The sequence below is a fragment of the Sturnus vulgaris genome, chromosome 6 (genome assembly GCF_052056855.1).
Source record: "Sturnus vulgaris isolate bStuVul1 chromosome 6, bStuVul1.hap1, whole genome shotgun sequence".
NCBI classification, from domain to species: domain Eukaryota; kingdom Metazoa; phylum Chordata; class Aves; order Passeriformes; family Sturnidae; genus Sturnus; species Sturnus vulgaris.
In genome coordinates, this window is record NC_142248.1 from 280,311 (window position 1) to 298,931 (window position 18,621).

At 40.4% G+C, this 18,621-nt stretch overlaps 1 protein-coding gene across 22 annotated transcripts in view; it reads right to left on the reverse strand.

The window, feature by feature from the left end:
* PTPN5 (protein tyrosine phosphatase non-receptor type 5) overlaps nt 1-18,621 on the reverse strand; it is a 73,786-nt gene that overhangs the window by 36,810 nt on the left and 18,355 nt on the right. For all 22 annotated transcript variants that reach the window (XM_088166615.1, XM_088166630.1, XM_088166622.1 and 19 more), the window contains one exon: nt 15,601-15,714. In XM_088166615.1, coding sequence (XP_088022741.1) covers nt 15,601-15,703 — 103 coding nt within the window. In that variant the 5' untranslated portion in view covers nt 15,704-15,714. The remainder of the gene's footprint in view (nt 1-15,600; nt 15,715-18,621) is intronic.

Consider the following 18,621-nt stretch of genomic DNA (forward strand, 5'->3'; position numbering starts at 1 on the left):
GAATGGACTACAGAGTGGAAGCACAACAAAGTATGAGTCATGCCAGCAATACCTTACATCCATCAAGATTACCAGCATTTCAGACCAGAGTCATAAGTCCATTTATAAGTCCATTCAGATGTCCAAATGCAACTGCCTACTGAAATCTCTGCCTCTAATTTCCATCTAACTGCTAGGGAGAAGTGCTATTGATGAAAGAACAGTAGATGAAAGTACACTTTTGAGATGGGTCTCAGTCCACTGCTGACAAGAATTTTAACATGCACCTCAACTGCACACACAGGACACAGCCCTTGGCAGGCAGTTCACAGATCTGGTCAAGACCTTGTTAAATACACACATCATAAGATATCCTGACTGCATGCAAGCCCAGATACTGGAAAGACACATCAAAGCTGAATGAGCTGCCTCAGAGTGCACATGAACAAGAGGCAGCTTGTGCTGGAGGTTTAAAAGTCTGTCTATCCAAGGATTGGAGCTTTAGGAGAATAGTATTAACTAAGAAAACAATCTCTTATTTGGTTGTCACTGCAGCATGATAAAGTTGGAAACTGAATAATTAGCTTTCCTTTGCAGTGCTGTGGTATGGGACAAAGTGGGCAAGAAGAAGGGGATCTCTCATACTTGCATGGCAAACACAACTTGTGTACTTACGTTGTTCACTCTGTAGGAAACCAACTAGTGGGTCACTACTTCATAACTCTGGAACTTCTACTGAACTTCTCTATCAACAGCAACCTAATTTATTAAGTAGTAAACATGACAGCAGCTGCATCATTATGTTTACAGACAGATAAAATTCACCACCAAGTAAAGTCTGTTTCTTCTTCATTCTGTCTGCACCCCTGACTCACCTGGTAAGTTATGTTGAAAATTTTCACTAAAGATATAATGATCTGTGTTGAAAACTGGGGATGCTAGCTCCCCCATTACTCATTTTTTTGGCCTTTCTGATCATGACTACTGCTAGTCTGCATGATCCCTGACCTGCTCTGTTTACAAAAGTTCAATACATTTATAGTTTCCAGATGGCTGAGTAAAACGCTGCTCAGGAGGAGAGCATCTAGGCCCCAAAAGTATCCAGATTAAAAGCTGCAAATAAAAACATCCCCAGATGCACCTCACAGCTACCTACTACTGACTGACTGGAGATAGAGGGGATTTACAACAATGGAATCTCCTCCAATTCCATTCTGGATAAAGCCCAGGTTTTAGCTGCCAAGAGCTTGTGGTTGGTAGATCTTGCATTTGTAATGCAAAACCACACTGAGAGCTACTTCAGAAAGTATCAGACAGCTTAATTCAAACACAAGCAACAAGCCAGGCAGATCCATGGATCCCACTCCATTTACACTATTTTTGCACTAAATAATGCAAGGTGCCAAACCAACCCTGAAATCACTTTGGCATCTAACTGGAAGCCAGTTAGATCCATCCTATGGTCCTCTGTAGGACTGCAGACTGTAACTGCAGACTTCAAACTCTTCTCTGTAACAGAACTCATGAAAAAATAAACCTGACATACTATCAATTTAAGTAAGAGGATCAAGAAACTAGAACTACCCTCTTTGACACGTGAGGGAGGAATGGAAGACTCTTCACCAAGACTAAGTCTACACACCAGCAAGACGGGTGTCAGTCTCGTATATTACTTAACCTGAGACGAATTTCAGCTTATGATTTCTAATGCTTCTACACTACTAAGTGTATCTACTCTAGACTGTAAGAACAAGCTGAGCCAGGCTACAGGTAGTCATAGCTGTGTGGGGAACAACTGAAATTTCTAACATTCAAGGATTCTGTTTGGGAAAGATGAGTATTTTTGCTAAAAGCATCACACTGGAAATATTTGTATTTCATTCACACCAGTTCATGGGTTGATATGCCCATCAAGGGGAACTCAGCTGCCCAACAGCTCTCCAGCAACACTGTTCCAGTCACCACCCCAAAGCTTGCTTTTTTTGCGTGCATGTGTCGGGGAAATTCAGTGCCAATGATGCACACTACAGCTTTAAAACTGAGCTTTTAGTAAGTACAACCACTGCTATAAAATGTCTACCCTGCTGTTGATTAGTCTATACAGAAAAATCTACTTCAGTCCTCATTCTGAAAGACAAACATAGAATTGCTTAAAATAGCACAACTTTTTCATCACTACAAAACCACTTAGACAGACAGTGCAATGGCCCCTCTCTAATAGCGAGTGAGAAGGTTAATTTACCCTTGTTTGCAGAGGATAACCCACAATTATCAACTTTCCTTTGTGTTTACTTGTCCAGGAGGGGCAGGTAGCGTGGGGAAAGCCAGAAGCCTCCTTCTGAGGAAGGCAGGGGGTCTCCATGGAATTCTTTGACAGTGCAGAGGAAAAGGGGTGTCACCTACTTGCCAGGAAAAGTAGACTTGTACTTCCCAAGCTCAGCTGGTGGATTCTGGCTGCTGCTTATGCCAAACTCTAATTACCAAAAGGGAAAGATGCATCAAGAGAGAAAGAAAGGAAACGCAGAAGTCATGCAGAAAATCTGTGAGTGAGTGACGCACATAACTGTGTGTTGCCAGCCCGATGCTACTCCCTTTTCACTGGCAACATTTCTAACAAATTTGAAGAAGAAACTTTCCTATCTACTTAAAATAAGTTCTGCTGAAAAGAATACACAGTCCCTTTGCCATACTGGGGAGCTGCACATCTCCATCCGTAAAGGGCCTCGTCTCATCTCTGAGGGAGCAGCAATCGATGCCAGAGTGTGCAAGGAGAAGAGCTGCCTTTCTGCCCAGCAGCTCCCTGCTGAACTGCTGAATCACACGTTTTCTCTGCACTGGGTTCACACTGCTCCCACTCAGTCCACCTGCCACTTCATCTGGGATGGGTGGGAGGAGAGAAAGAGAGGTGAAGGGCAGAAAAAATGTTCATCTTCACCCAGGACCATTATTATGATACTGTGGGGTCACATAGAAAAGCAAGCCTGCAAGCTGCTAGAGAGGGACAGAGAAGAGAAATATCAGACTGCAAGAAAAACAGCCTCCCCCTCTTCAACAGGAGGAGACTGGCCATCAAACAACCTGCAAACCTCATCTGATTCCCAGTCAATCACTGACATTATGTGCTTGCTGATATGTTCTGTGCATTTAGGGTACGGACAAGGCTCTTTGCTGTAATTTAGAAGAGCTTTCAAGTTGCTGTGATTTTTTCAACAGTCCAACAGCTACTGTGTTGTAATTGGCTGCCACAGGGAAGTGCCACAATGATAAGTGAAAATATCATCTGGGTAGATTCCAGTTCCTAAGGGCATCTTCAGCTGAGTTGCTGCAGTGGAAGTGTCCACCAGCTCCAACTTCCATCATTAAGTAAGATCAAGAGAAAATTCTAGCCATTTTATTGCAGGTTCCATAAAACTCAAGTGTAACAGGATCCAACATCTTCTAATCTGTTACATTCTTGTACAGAAAAGGGACTCTACTATCAATGGAGGGAAAAATGTTTATCATGGTTACAGAGGGTGCAGATTATCCTTAGGTTGGGTTGTACCCATGGAAATAAACATTTAATTAAATTACCAAGGTAGTATTTTTTTCTGTGATTAGAATTCTGGACAGTACATTTTATAAGTCATGAAAAAAAAATGCCTAGAAGTTTCCTAATTTATTAAATCCATTTTTGAAAAACCACTTCTGAAACTAACTTTCAGTCTATATGAGGACAACTGTGACTAATTTTCAGACTAATGTTTAATCCACTGCTACTGTTAGCAGAGAAACTGAGGGACTGTTAGGAGCTAAATAAGGACTTTGTTTTATTAAACAGAATTAATGATTCAAAAAGTAAGCTTGTTGTTCCCCGTGAGAAAGAATCTGTTCTTAGTTAACATTAAGTCTTACTTTTTAGTGATTCTAGTATAAATCTCTGCAAATGCACTTGTGCTTTACAGACTTAAAATGCAAACACAAAATCCAGTCTCAGAGGGTGAAGTGACATAGCATTAAAATGCCTTACTATATCAACTTCCACTGCCCACCCCACAGGGTAGCTCACTGTGGTGTTGCTCAAGAAATAGTTCATGAAAAAATGATAACTGCAGAGGAAAGGAAATATGGGAAAGAGAAAAGCAGAACTCACAATCTTCTCCAAGTCCCCTGCTTCTGTATAGTCATTTTTGCTCCAAATAATCAAAAGAGTTTCCAAAACACAATTTTAAAAGACAGAATGCTGGCCTATAAAGTCATCCCTGGAGGGAGAAGGATGCAGCCTGATACCATAGATCTTATTTTACTGAAGAGTGAGTCTGGGCGACTTCATTTGATCTGTCCCCAGTCCCTTTCTGGAAGAAACCAAATATTCCATTCAGCACTCCTCTCATACCTAGGGTCCTACACACTGGTGTTTACTGATTTATTATATATAATTAACGTTTGCTAAAAAAAAAAAAAAAATTAAATATGGTGCCAAATCACAGCTCTTGAGTGAATGCAGACCCCCAGAAGGCAGAGACACTGAATATTAACTTGTATTGCATCCACACATAATTAGCACTTGTCATCTTTCAATCAGGGCTCAATTCAAAGCTTCTTTTGCTTGATTTTGTCTTTTCTCCTTTCCTCTTAACCCTCTTACAGAAGGTCCTTCTGATTCCCACTGAATAATGAATTTTAGGTTTTTCTTTTTTTTAATAAAGAATAAATTTCTTTGTTATGCTGTTTTCTTCACTGAACAGTTTCTAATGCCTGGTGATAATTTTGGAGCTGTCTTGAGCTTTTGTAAACAGATTACAAGTTGACTTTTAGTGGAGTTAGTTGTCCCAAATTAATCTCCGGCTGCAAGCTCCCTTTAACACTGAAAATGGAAACTCACAAAGTAGCTCTGTAATTCCACAGTTAAAGAGATAAAGGCTTAGACTGCTCACTAACCCACCTTGCACAGTCAACACAGGCAGGGAGAACTGTCAGTGGTGCAGCAATGCAGATTGAAGTGTAGAGGCTTGAACTCTCTGAAACAGGATAACCAACTCTCCTCTTCCAAACCTTAATTGTAATTTTTGTGCCTTTACACTTTAACTACAGGATATACTTAAATGTGCCCGAATGCATAATCAAAGAATAGCAATAATTTAGAACCAGACAAACATCCTCTTCAATAAAAGAGTGACTCTGACAATTAAAAGAAACAAGCACATTCTGGTATCACACACTTTTGAAAGTATTTGCTATTCATACTGCTATAATCTCTGTTGGTGTTGCCACACTGCTATTGTCAGAAAAAAAGAGAAGGATATTTATTTTGTTAAATTAATAACCTCTGCAGTACTTCTACAGTCATAATGCTAATACTACTGTGTATTTCTAATGTCTCCTCGGTGACTGGCCTGGCATTCTGTGGATATTAGATCTGCTTTCTGCTCTGGTGAATGAGAGGGTTTGCACCTTGAAGCAGAGGGGTGATTTGCTGGCTTCCTGCCAGGTTCAAATAAGAATGTTTTGATATTTGGGGACAGCCTGCTTTATTAAGTGATGCAAATCTTATGCCCTGGAGCCTTCACAAAAAAAACATTTAGGAAAGCCACTATTACATTCATTTCAAAGACATTCTCTTTCCTGAGCAAAGCAAATTGTATCAAGACCAGTCTCAATAGTCATCTTCAGCCACAAACCTGATACGTGCCCCAAGGGTATTACGCCAAGTACAAGCATTTTGCTTTCTTTCATACATTTAAAAAGGCTACGCTTGCACTGCTTGGCTTCCTCAGAAAGCAACAGTATCACTCAGACCCTCTAATCTGGACTTTGAAATAAACACTTGTAGAGATAAAGATGTGGACATCCACAAACAGGATCAACTTTCTCTGTATTAGAGCCCTATTTCCATTCCAGGCTACACCATTATGGGCCCTAATGGAAACTCAGCACAATTAGATATCATCGTTTCCAGTTCAGCATTCTGCTACCTCTGTAACTGTAGTCCCTTCATGTTAGAGGCATGCTTAGATTACTAAAATGTCACAAAAATAACAGTTTCAAGTTCTCCTTTTCCCTATGTATCCACACAGGAGCAGGAAAAGCGACCAATGCAAGTAGAAAGTGGTAACAGTCCCATGTCTAGTCTATCTGGGTTCTTATACCACGCTCGTCAACATGGATACACAGTCTTAAATAGTAGTGCACTAAAAAGACGCAACAGCTTGCCTTCTTATCCTCTTCCCAGGGAGGAAACATGCACTGAGCAATGTTTTGTCTAGATAGATAAGCAGACATGCACAAGTTGTTACAGCTCTCTGTTGGAGAGGGTGACATGAAAAGAGCACATGCTGGTGATGAGCTTTGCAATTATTCCGGGAGCATTTTGCACCTCTTGTCTGCAATTGTGAGCTTCACTCTACAAAACAACCCAAAGAAACAAACCTCTCATGGACTCACGTATCCCAGGGCTCCACTCCCCCTCACATCACACAGCCTCATGCTGAGTTACCACAGCAAGAGCTGACACTAATCAACAGGTCACCAAGATGGTAAGCAAACACCATTTTGGATCACACATAAAGCAGAGCATTTCTAATTCTGTCTCCAGACCAGGATCACAGATAGCCTAGAGATTTTCATTCTGTACTCCAGCAAATGCTGCAGAAATGATGATGCTCTGAGGTTGCATGGAAGCAGGTGGCAGGTGTGTTGCATCTATGGGAGGCAGGCCAAGGAGGCACACTTAAAATCTCCCATTGCTTCAGGTATAAAAGGCATCATATGCCTTTTTCTGAGGATGTCCTGTTCTGAGGATGAAAAGATAGGAATTTACTTCGTCAACTATGCAACACAAATCAGAACTGTTAAAAAAACAGTTGTTTCATCAGGTCTTGATTGGAGCATTTCATTCTTTTCAGAAGCTCCTGATTTCATAACATTTATAATTCAGGTCACCACAAAGGAACCAAACGTATTCTTATAGACGCCTAGTTGCCCCACAGTTTTGTCTCTATGTTGAAATATGCTGTGTATAATACATGTTTTGGAATATGAGTAGTCAATCGCTTCCTTTAGGATGCTCTTTCTCAAGTGTGGGTGACAGCATGTGTCAATGGGAAGCAAGACTTCATCCACAGAGCTGTATTTCTGCTGTGCTATCCAGAACACTTCATCTGCATTAACAGGAGATGCCAAATGCCTCGTACCAAGTCTCCTCCCACACTTAACTTCAAGATGAAGAATAAAGTACTGAGTAATCTTGTAAAGCTCATTCTTAGCTCCTAAAGACCAGTGCAGCACTTCCAAACCATCCCACCTCCCTCTTCTTCCAGATTACTTCAAGATTCTACTAAAAGAATTTTTTTGTTTGCATCCCTCATCTCCCAATGCCAATTATGTACACCAAAACTGTTTGGTCCTTTCCTGAAGGGTTTGTGTAACAAGGTTTTGGTAGCAGGATGTCGGGGGGACTACAAGGATGGCTTCTTTGAGAAGCTTCCCTATGTCTGACAGTTCTAATGCCAGCCAGCTGGCAAAGGCCAAGCACATCAGATGGTAGGAATGCCACTAGGATAATCTGTTTAAGAAGAATGAAGTTATGGCACAGAAGTAAATGTGGCCATGGAAGAAAGGAATGAGAATATGTGAGAGGAACAGCCCTGCAGACACCCAGGTCAGTGCATGAGATGCCAGAGCTGGGATTCCCCTGCACCTCACGGAGGAGCAGAGACCCACCTGCAGCCTCTGGGGGAGCTCACGGCACAGCAGAGAGATGCCCAAAAGAAGGTTGTAATTCCATGGTAAGCCCATGCTGGAGCAGGATCCTGGAGCAGTTCATGAAGGACTGCAGCCTCTGGGAAGGACTCACATTGGAGAAGTTAACGGAGGACTGCCTCCCATAGGAGGGATCCCATACTGGAAAAGGGGAAAAAAACTTTTTTCCTGAGGAGGAAGCAATGGCAGGAACAACATGTGATGAACTGGCTGATAACCCCCACTCTCCATCTCCCTGAACCACTAAGAGAGAGGGAGATAGAGAATCAGGAATGAAGTTAAGACCAAGGAGGCAGGGGTAGGAGGAAGGTGTTTTTAAGACTTGTTTTACTTCTCATTATCCTGCTTTGATTTTGATTGGCAATAAATTCAACTGATTTCCCTGAGTCTTTCCTGGTGAGTGATCTCTCCTGGTCTTATTTCAACTCATCAGCCACTTGTTTTATTTTCTCTCCCTTATCCAGTTCAGAAGGAAGGTGACAGAGTGCCTTTGGTGGGTGCCTGGCCTCCAGCAAAGGTCAAATCACCACAGGAACATTAATTATGCTGGGAAGATCATAAAAAGAATGGGCAAGAGCTACATTTTATCCATGGCCCAGGTAGAAGCCCTGTGATCTATTTCAGACATGCTGAGCAGAGGCACAAAAGACAAAAGAGTAAGCAGGGTAGTATCAAGTCCTATTTGTGAGGGATAACTGTAACATCATAGTTCATCCTTTCATTTCCACAGATCTTGAAATGATCTTATCAGCTGAAGAGACAATAGCATCCCTAAATCCATATGTGTATCGAATAGGACTAGCACTTTAGTAGCGTGTAAAAAAAACTTCAGGAACAAAGAAAGCTTCACCTTAGAGCTGTTGCAAAAACACTTTTCCATACAGAAAAATAACACAGGCTCTTCAGTGTGCTGGCAAAGGACGTTCAGAATCTCAGTAGCAGTGAGGACACGGGATTCTAAAAGGGGCCATTTTGAGAACGCCTGCACAAATCTGACAGAAAGAAAAATGACCTATTCTGAAAAATAGGTCTGTATTTATCTTTGTCTTTCACAGAAGGCATACAAAATGGAAGGCATTTACTGTCTTTCAGGAGTGCCATCCCTCTTATCAAAAGTCCGCAAAATTGGTCAGATGAAACTTTTACCTGTTTCAGCAGTAATGTTTCCTGTGCAAGGAAGTTGGGACTAAGTCTTTCTAACCAGCTCCCCTTCAATTTCTGTAAGAGATATTTTTGACAGACACAGAGGAAAGGTAAAGGCATTCAAACTGCTAAAGACTGCAAAGCAGCAGCTTTGTACTGTCATTTGAAGGTCCGTCTCCAACACACAGTATTTCTTTTCCTATTGTCAAACAACCTGAGTAGAATGGACTTTTAATAGACTATGCTAGTTAATTGAATCTGGAGCATTATTAGGTTTTTCACAACACTGTGGCACTTTTAATATGAAAAGCAATGAAAAAATGGTTCTATTTAAAAGTGGTAGTAGCTGTAGTCTTTGAACATATGCTTAATGAATAAATCTGTTAGGAAAAAAAGCCTTGTGTGTATTGGAGGGAAGCAGTGTGTTTGTTCTCACTTAAAGCATGCCATGATGGCAATTATCAACAGCAAATGGCATCTATTGTTGGGACTAAAAAAAAAAAGCTTTTGGCCATTTACTTTCAGGTGAAATTACTTTTTTAAATAACACATTCCTTTAGTTAAACAGCTGAGTTGAAAATAAAGCAATAGCAGATCCATGTCATTAAGGGCACCTGATAAGCTCTTTGGTAGGTGCAAAGAACCACAACAAGCATGGGGTAGAGCACACAGAAAGCCAAGAGCCCACAGGGAAGATGTATTCAGATCCCATGGGGAGAACAGCCTAACAACCCAGTGCTACCACCTACTACAATGGTGGGAGCAATCCCAAGGATGAAATCCCAAGGATACAGCAAAACACAGGACCTGAGCAGAATAAACTCTATAAAGCTTAAATGACAACCAAAAACCTGTGATGAAATACACGAGAACAAATTCAACCTGCTGCACTGCTATTTGCATGAGCAGGTGGATACATCTAATAAGCTGGTAGATTTGTTTGTGAAATTAAAATGCCAATTCCATACACTGGGAAGTGTGAAAAATATCTATAGTCAAACCAGAGCTGGCTGGGTATTTTTAAAGGAAGCTTGACAGATGTTATGAAAATGTATTGCAAAATAGTTAAACCTGTCAGTATTTACTCAACTCTTCTGTTGAAGAACTCCATATTCCTCTCATAGAGTGCCTGAATCTCTCTTCACTTAAACAGAGTTTAAGCTCCTCAGTTCCACTCTGAATGCTCCAAAGGAAGGTTCACAGAGGCAGATTCCCCTTCCTGTTCTTTTTTTCAATAACATGCTTGACTTGACTCTTTTGGCAGCACAGCCAGATCTCAGTTAGAAGACTCATTTTGTGGTGAAAGAGACACAGGGAACTCCCTAGTTGCATTCAACCAAATCTCCTGGTGCAACACACTGCAGTTGAAAATCTAACAAATCCAATGGTGAGACCATACCATGATCACCTCTTCTTTGACAGCTCTTCTCAGATAGCAGGGTTGGGAGTCTGCTTCAGCCAAGCATGAGCCAGTGCCTGCTCTCCATCAGTTTTTTAATCCTTTTCAATCCTTGCAGCCCTTCCTCTCTCCATTTAGAGGTTCCCTTGTGAAGACGCAGAGCAGGCCCAATCTTAACAAAGATCAGAGACCATGTGCAGGTGGAAAGAGAGAAGATTGACAAACAAAGCAAGACTTAGCTTCCAAAGACAGAACAGTGACACAACGAAGAAAACATTCCACCATTAAAACCTCTAACTCCTGAGGCTGGTACTCCACAACTACTGACCTCTTAATGCTATCCTTATTGAAGTACTTTGTTTGTTGAGGTTTCTTGCACTTCCCCATGGTGATGTCACCAGCAGGCACAAGGAAAGCACGAAACCTCAGTCAGCAAACTAAGGCAGAGGTCAAGAAACCACAATTTCCAGAAACATTAGAGGTTTGAGATATGGTGACAACATTAGTCTTCCAAAGGGTGTCAAATTTATCTTCGCTAACAGTCCCTATTGCTGAAGGATAAGCTTGAAAAATAAGTTTATAAAACTGTTGCACACAGACCATGTGGCACATCAGCAAGGTTGTGTTCTCAAAAATCACTGATTGTTTTACTAGCTGATTTTCAGCTTGTTTCAGTTATGATATTAGTTTGTCCATTAATTAATCAATTAGTCCACCAAACCAAACCAGCACCCATGAGGCATAAATATAATTTAGTATGTAACAACATGTGCAATTCAAAATATTGCACTGTTTTGGATCTCACATCCCTGAAAAAGGCTCTTCAGTATTTTTGACTTACAAAATGTGTGTTCTATGACATTAAACTGGGTCTATAAATCCACTTTTATCAGTTAAGCTAGACAATGGACTAGCAGCAACAAGCAGAGAAAGAAGATAAAATACAGATGGCAAAAGAAGGTGTATGTTTGGGAATAATGGAAAAGAGAATATCTGATAAGAAATGAAAGAAGGAAAATAAATACAAGGCCATAGAAGAGAAGCCCACAGGAGGAGGAGGAGTGTGAAAAGCCTGACAAAAGGACTGAGCAGAGACTAAAAACAGCATCTGGCAGTAGCTCAAATCAAACAAGGTAGCATATGCAAGAAATATAGCATACTGAAAACTTCCCTCTTCTTGGGTATTAAATAACCTCAAAATTAAGACAGAGAGTCTTCCCTCCCTCTCCTCTGAAGTATCTTGCTCTAAACTCTGAAACAGAAAAAAAAAATCTAGTTAAACTTTTTGGTGATTTTCATTTCCCAATTACAACTGTGAGCTCTTACTGAAAATTTTCAGACGTAAAACCACAGAAATCAGGCATTGATTTTGATTACTTTTTAGTGGGAAACATGATTGTGGATATCTCATGCCTAACAGGCTTAGGACATCAAGAGGCCAGATTCTGAAAAGGCCTAGGAAAATTTTCAAAAGCTCCAGTGCCCCTAGATAGAGCTCTAGTTCTGCAGAAACAATTTTAACTGTTCTTCAAAAGAAGGGCCTAAGTTGCATTTTCAAAAAGGAGCTTTAAAATATGGATTAAATTTCACACTGACAGTGAGACAATACCACACAGTTGTTTTTGAAACTGAGACTGACACGGTTTTCAAACTGCTGCCTATCATGTGCTTTTGCTTTCTCTAATTGTGTCTGTGAATACAGCACATATGTGTTGTCACTAACAATTAAGAAAATCCAGGTACAGTTGTGAGAATATCAAATACTACAAACTGGGCAGTGTGTGCACAGCCTAGCATTCCAAATCTTACACTGCAATTGACGTTTATGATATTTGCACCAGCACAAAAGCTGAGAAAGTCCCACACGAGAAAGAGGTACAGGGATTAGCACTTCAGTTCTGTCAGCTCTCACAGGGGTGGAACATGGCCTTACAGGTAGACGTGCCAAGGCAAGCAATGCAACTTCAGGGAATATTCCTCCATGCCCCACTTCTTTCCTGTCATGATGCACAGGCTGCCACATCTACATCTGACTGCACTGCAGGAACAAACTACAGCCACAATCCTTCACCCTGTGACCATCTGGAGCAGGGCAGTGATTGGAGTTTGCTGTTGCTCTCCTCAGGTCCATAGACCCGTATTTCCTTCACCAGAATACAGGAAAACAAGAATAAAAAGTTGATGCCACCCAGACCTCACTCTAACAAAGAGCACCTGGTCAAATTTATGTTCTGTGACAGTCTCCATTGCCAAAGAACAAGTTCAAAAGGTAGTACCTACACACAGAGGCATTAGCAACAAGGCGACAATTATCCTAATATGAATGATGAAAGGAAGACTGACAAAATAGCCCTGAATAATCCTTGGAGGGGAGTGACAGCCCAGAGATACTCTTTTGCTGCCTGTGTAGCAGTGGAGACACAGTAGAATGTACTTTTACCTTGGGCTTAGGATGCCAATCCCCTTAGGGACTGAAAGAAACTGTTTTAAAAACCCCAAACTCTGTGATCTATCTTTGAAATATACCTGCCTGCCTGCTAGAGGTCCTGGATCTTACCACTTAAGTACGCTCCAATGTTCTGTCAGTATATGCTCATCATTCTCCATACATCATTAAACTTTTTAAGTGATATTCTTGTATTAAGGTTTGAAGACTGAAACCTAGGAACATATCAGCAAATGATTCTGTTGTCTTTTCATGAAGTATGCCTGAAAGGTATCCAAAAATTCCAACTTTCACTGGACCTTCTTGGAAAGCAAATAATCAGTTCCCTTAAATGCCATGTGAAATCCCAGTGTGAACAACAAACTAATACCCTGGGTATTCAACAATAAAGTATCCTTCATATTGTGACTTCTGTGCTGGGCTAATGGGGCTGGCAGAGGAGTAAACATGTATCAGGGGACACCATCAACAGGGTCAAGTCTCTAAATTACAAATGCCAGTCTACCAATTACCTTTACTTAGTGTGAAGCAAGATAACAATTTTATGTGCAGCATAGAAGGAGAATGAAGAGCACCAAGTCAACTCACCACCTGTCTAGTTTGAGAAAGGATAAGTGTAAGAACAGAAAAAAACCCCAAAAACTAAGAACTTATCCAGCCCTTAATAAAGATATGATAATACTGAAAGAGACTGTATTAAAACTGCTCTAAATCAATAAGGATCGTAGAATTAAAACTGGCACATGACAGTTTACCAAAGAGATGGTTATCAAAAAGAATGGACTGATTTTTAATTTAACTCTTTATTGAAATCAGGGTCCCTGATAGATACCTGTAGATAGTGTACCTTGGCACTGCAAACTGCCTCATCCTCATCATCTCTCTGATTCTTAAATGCCATTAAGAGATGAACTGAGATTTTACTTGGTTTAATTTTCTCTAGTGTTTTGTGTCCACACTGCAGAATAAACTTGCTTTTATAAAGATTTGACTGAAAGGCTTCAACTTCAAACTGTCAACCCAAGTGCACACTCCTTCAAAAATAGCATGGTAATTTTGCTCATCCCCACAGACCCATGTGACCTCTTTTATCTGCATCCTGTTTCCCACCTGCACAAGAGCAGCTTGTGGCTCTGTCGTGCAGCTACAGCAAAACTTTTCAAGCCTCCAGAAACACCACCCAGTTTCATTTAATTCTCTCTGTTTTTTGCTTCAGGTACTGTGCTGGACGTATGTGAATATGAGGCAGTTCTGTGAAATAAATAGACTGCTGGTTATTGAAAATTACCATTTTTCAATCTAGTCCATAATTTTATAGTTTTACCATCTGTATTAACTGGCAGCATAAACATATCCTAATAGTTTTCAAAGGAATCTTTCAGAATTTTAATTTGTCCTCCAACCTACTCTAATCAACCCATGCCTTAGAAGTTTTTTATTAGCTCCTATGCCCTGCAATGAAAGCAGTATTTTCTTTGTATGAATATAATCAATTACTCAACTTAAGCAATACAACATTGAAGACCTTTGGCCACATTCTACATGACATTTTGTACAATACTGAAGCTTACTATTGTGTTTCTGACAGCTGAACAGAATGATACCCTTCTTTTTGCCAAATTTGAAACAAGGGCCAGTCTACAGTCCTATGACAATGTCTGGAGAATGGCTTCTATTTCAAACAATTATTGGAGCATCTTCCATCAGATTAAAGACATGGATTTGAATTTTATACACCTGGGCATTTCCTGAAATTAGCATCACTGATACTTTCTAAGTGCCTTTGCCTCTTGTGCCAAAAGCAGTCTGTTCAGCCCCCTCAGACTGAAACCTTTCCAGGGCACTTTTCAGCAAGCACACTTGCCAGGGGTAGCCTACAGACACAGAATTCCTTATGGTACTTTAGCAATGCTTCCATGCTGGCTCTGTCAAATTAACATGAATGCAAGTGCATGACCTTCAGCTCACATTCAGTTGGGAAGTTTTAGCACAGTTTCTTTCTTGGAACTGTTCACTTTGTCACGTGATAAATGACTGTCGATCTTTTCTTTCTCCCCTCCCACACCAGGTTTTTCCAGGCTAAGCTTTTCTGCAAGGCAGAACTACCCACGCCTTATTCTGCAATAAAAACAAAACTGCTTGAAAAACTTCCCTTTGTATTGCCCACATATAAAGTGTAAGCCTCTAATCACTGCTGGATTAAAGATCTTTTCGATGAACAGCCTGCAGGCTCTGTGCATGAACAGTGGGTATTTTGGCCTCAAGACAAGAGAAGGGCAGTGTCAAAGCCTATGCAAAGACACAAGGTGAAGAAGTCCCCTAGAAACCAGGAGGGGAAAAAAATAATAATAAATAAATAAATAAATAAATAAAATCCCTAGTTGCTCTAAGAGCCCTCACTATGCACACAGGAGACACTTCCTGTAAGGGACAGAATATGTTTCTAAACAAGTCCAGAATGGCTTGAAAATACCCACTTCCTTGATGATTAAGCAAAATTAATTTGCTTACTATTTACCACAAATAGATTAAAAAGAAAAAAACTGTTTGAGACAGCTATGGACTAGATTTAAAAGGACTTCCTAAGGAGCTCTTAAGAGACAAAGGCTCAATCCTTAAGGCTTCCCTAGAAATCCAAGCTAGAAAGAATTGCACAGACATCAAGTAGGCAATGGAGGTAAAATGGACTCTGAATGATGCAAGAACCACAGCTAGGTTAAAAGACATACTCCATCACGAAAAAATCTAGCAAAAAGTACCTTCCGTGCTAACTGGGCTTTGCAAAACACTTAAAACCTGAAAATTAGAATAAGTTTTGAAGAGTGTATGGTGGTGTTTTTCATCTGTACTGAAATGACAGCATGATATATCTCCTCTTCCCTGTCTTACTTACCATCTGACTTGCACTCACTCCTTTCACTCACATAGTAACTTCGTTCCAATGCCTGCTCCAGGACAGATGGTCCTCTGGGACTATCATCATTTACGTCCTTCATGCACTAGAATCCTGAAAAATAAGGGAAAAATCTAAGCTTTAACACAGGCTAGTAAATCCAAGATTATTTAGATATGCAGACTTTACCTCTGACACTGGGACATGAGGTGATTACAGCATATATAGCAGCACATTTGTATGTTAAAGAAGAACGTATTTAAAAGTAAGTCACATTCTTAGAAGATGCCAGTATACAAGAAGACAGCATCTAAGTAAAAGCAAAACAGCAAAGCAATGTGTGAGGCACCTCTCAAAAATCACCTGATGCAATATAGCACATCTTATCACTAAGCAATCCTCTGCTACTCAGGACAAAGGATTATGAAGGGATGAAACTGGCTGGATACATGCTGTCTCTTTCACTTGTAGCAACACAAACATAGTATTTAAGTGCAAGAATAAGAAATATTGTCTGTGTAGACAGTGCATCTCCAAACATAATCCAAAAGTTCTTCCTAAACCCAGAAAAAAATAAGACTATGTCATACAGATGGTATTTATACTTTTACAGCCACTTAGAAATACCTCTCCCTCCTTCCCAGGAAAATATGACAACCAATTATTTTCAGCTAGATGTTTTTATTAAGTTAGTTTTCTGATGTGATTTCTTCCATCCAGACTCAAACCAGAAAAAATATCTTACAGGAGAGTCCCAAAGGAAGTCAATCTTCTTTTACAGAGCAGGTGCTACTCAAAGCAACTTAAAGGCACTATAAAGAGATGTTGTGGACAGTTCTGAGTCTACCATCAGCACTCCCACTGCCCCTCCACCTTGCCAATGACTTAACTGCCAGTTGTGTGCAACAACTCCTGAGAAACAGGCTTTGCAATGCACTCATGTACCTCCAGCAGAACTGTCATGAGGTTCAGGATCAAGGAGTAACTGGATTTTGCAAGGGACTTCATGTCTTTTGGCTCAATGCTGAAGGCCAAACATCCCTAAACTGCACCAAGTGATCTAACAAAGGATGTTATACCTCTCTATACAGCACTTCTTGTCTTGACACAAAGGGCTCTGGTATCTGAACAGGCTGCCCCAGCAAGCAAAGGTTATTACTTCTGCTAAGTGGAAATGTAATTAACTCCGCATGCACTCAGTCCAATGCAAGCAGAAGACAAAAGCTAAAATTCGAGCTAGAAGTGGTTTTTGCTTCTGGAAAAAGTAGAATAAGAATGTTTACATTTAGTTACTGTGGTTCAGCTGACACAAGGTAACCCAATCACACCTAGTTTTTAGTATAAATCTGTTTACAATGACAGTAGCCCCAAATGCTTTCTTTGACCTCTCTTAATGCCTGCAGTTCATCACAATATTGAAATACTGGTATAAAACTGTTTTCTTTACACAGTACAAAGAACTTAGTATCACATTTTCAGAGATGCCAAACGAATAAGAATTAATGTTGAAGTTCTATACTCTTCTACAAAGAAAGAGTTGCCTCTTCTTAAACTATATTCTACTGTTGTATTCTGCATTCAGTGCAGGTGCCTTGCCAGACTCCACAGTTAATTCTGTTCTTTACACTGCCTCCAAACGCAAGCATTCCTCCTCTGCTTCCTCATTCCCCATCATGTAATTTAGGGACAGGTGTAGTTTTACACAGGTGAAAGAAATACCCATCTATTGCCTAATATGCCCCATCTTTATGTCTCTCCGACAGCATGGGAATGATCAAAGGAAAATACCACTAAAGCAAAGCAGGAATCACTCCTGCCTCTGAAAATGCATTAAGGCTTATTCTCACTTAACTTACACCTTGCAGTTATTATCGTGCAAAACTCATGTGAAAACAATGCTGAGATCTGGCAGCATTTTACACCTACTGTACACTGATGAATAATAATTCAATCTGCCTTTGACTACAGGCAAGGCCAAGTAGTTTTACAGAAAGCAACTCACATTAAACAATAAAGGCAATACAACTGCATGACCTTCCTTTTGAAACTCTGGTGTGTCCTTTGTTATTCTGACACAGGCAGCTAAAACCAGTCACAGGGAACACTCAGTCATATGCAAAAGTGCCAGCAAAATCAGGCTCCAAGTTAAGAGCAGATTTTGCCTTTCATACACCTAATTTTGAGCTGTGTGAAACCCCTAGAGGATGTGTCATAGAGGACTGAAGCAATTACCAAATTTCTGGTAGCAAATACCCAGAAGCACATTAAGACTACATGGAACCAAGAGTGACTTTATCTTGTGTTATGCATGAGGAAAATCCCAAGTTTTTAAGCTATCAAGTTCATTTTTGCTGAAAACAATGACATGGTCTGCCCAAATGCAAGTAAAAAGTGTACACACAATTATCTGTATACTTATCCTGGCACTGACAGGGTAACAAGACAGGTTAAATTTCAGGAGCATTATCACAGAACAGTAATGCAATTGAAGAGGATGGAACACAAAATGATATAATGGTTCAATGCTACTTTCATTTTTTCCCTCTTCTGGGAAGGATATAGCATCTATTCCAAAGGACACATCATTCAGACAATCTGTAGCAATGTTGTAAGATGTTCCCTCATTCAATCTACAACCCCCAAACAAGACTATTTGCCCAAAATGAGACTACACAGAGCACCACACTCTCCTTTTGTCCTTACGTTCCCTTTTCTCCCTCTTGACAATGGACAAACCAGAAGATAGGGCTAAAACTCTTGGGGCAGAGGAACAGAAACACATTATTAAAATGAAGTGTGCACATAAGTGGTTTCTGTCTTGGGATCTGAAGACCAAGTTTAATTAACCACCTGGGTGGAAAGCACAGCTTATATAATGTAGACTATCTGAGGACTGCCATCCCTGTCACACAACCCTTTCTAACTGCTAGTCCATATAAGAGTAATTTTTACTGGCAAAACCAACATAATAGGGATGAGGGATCTGGATGCTAACTCAGTGATCAAGAATGAAGAAATAGG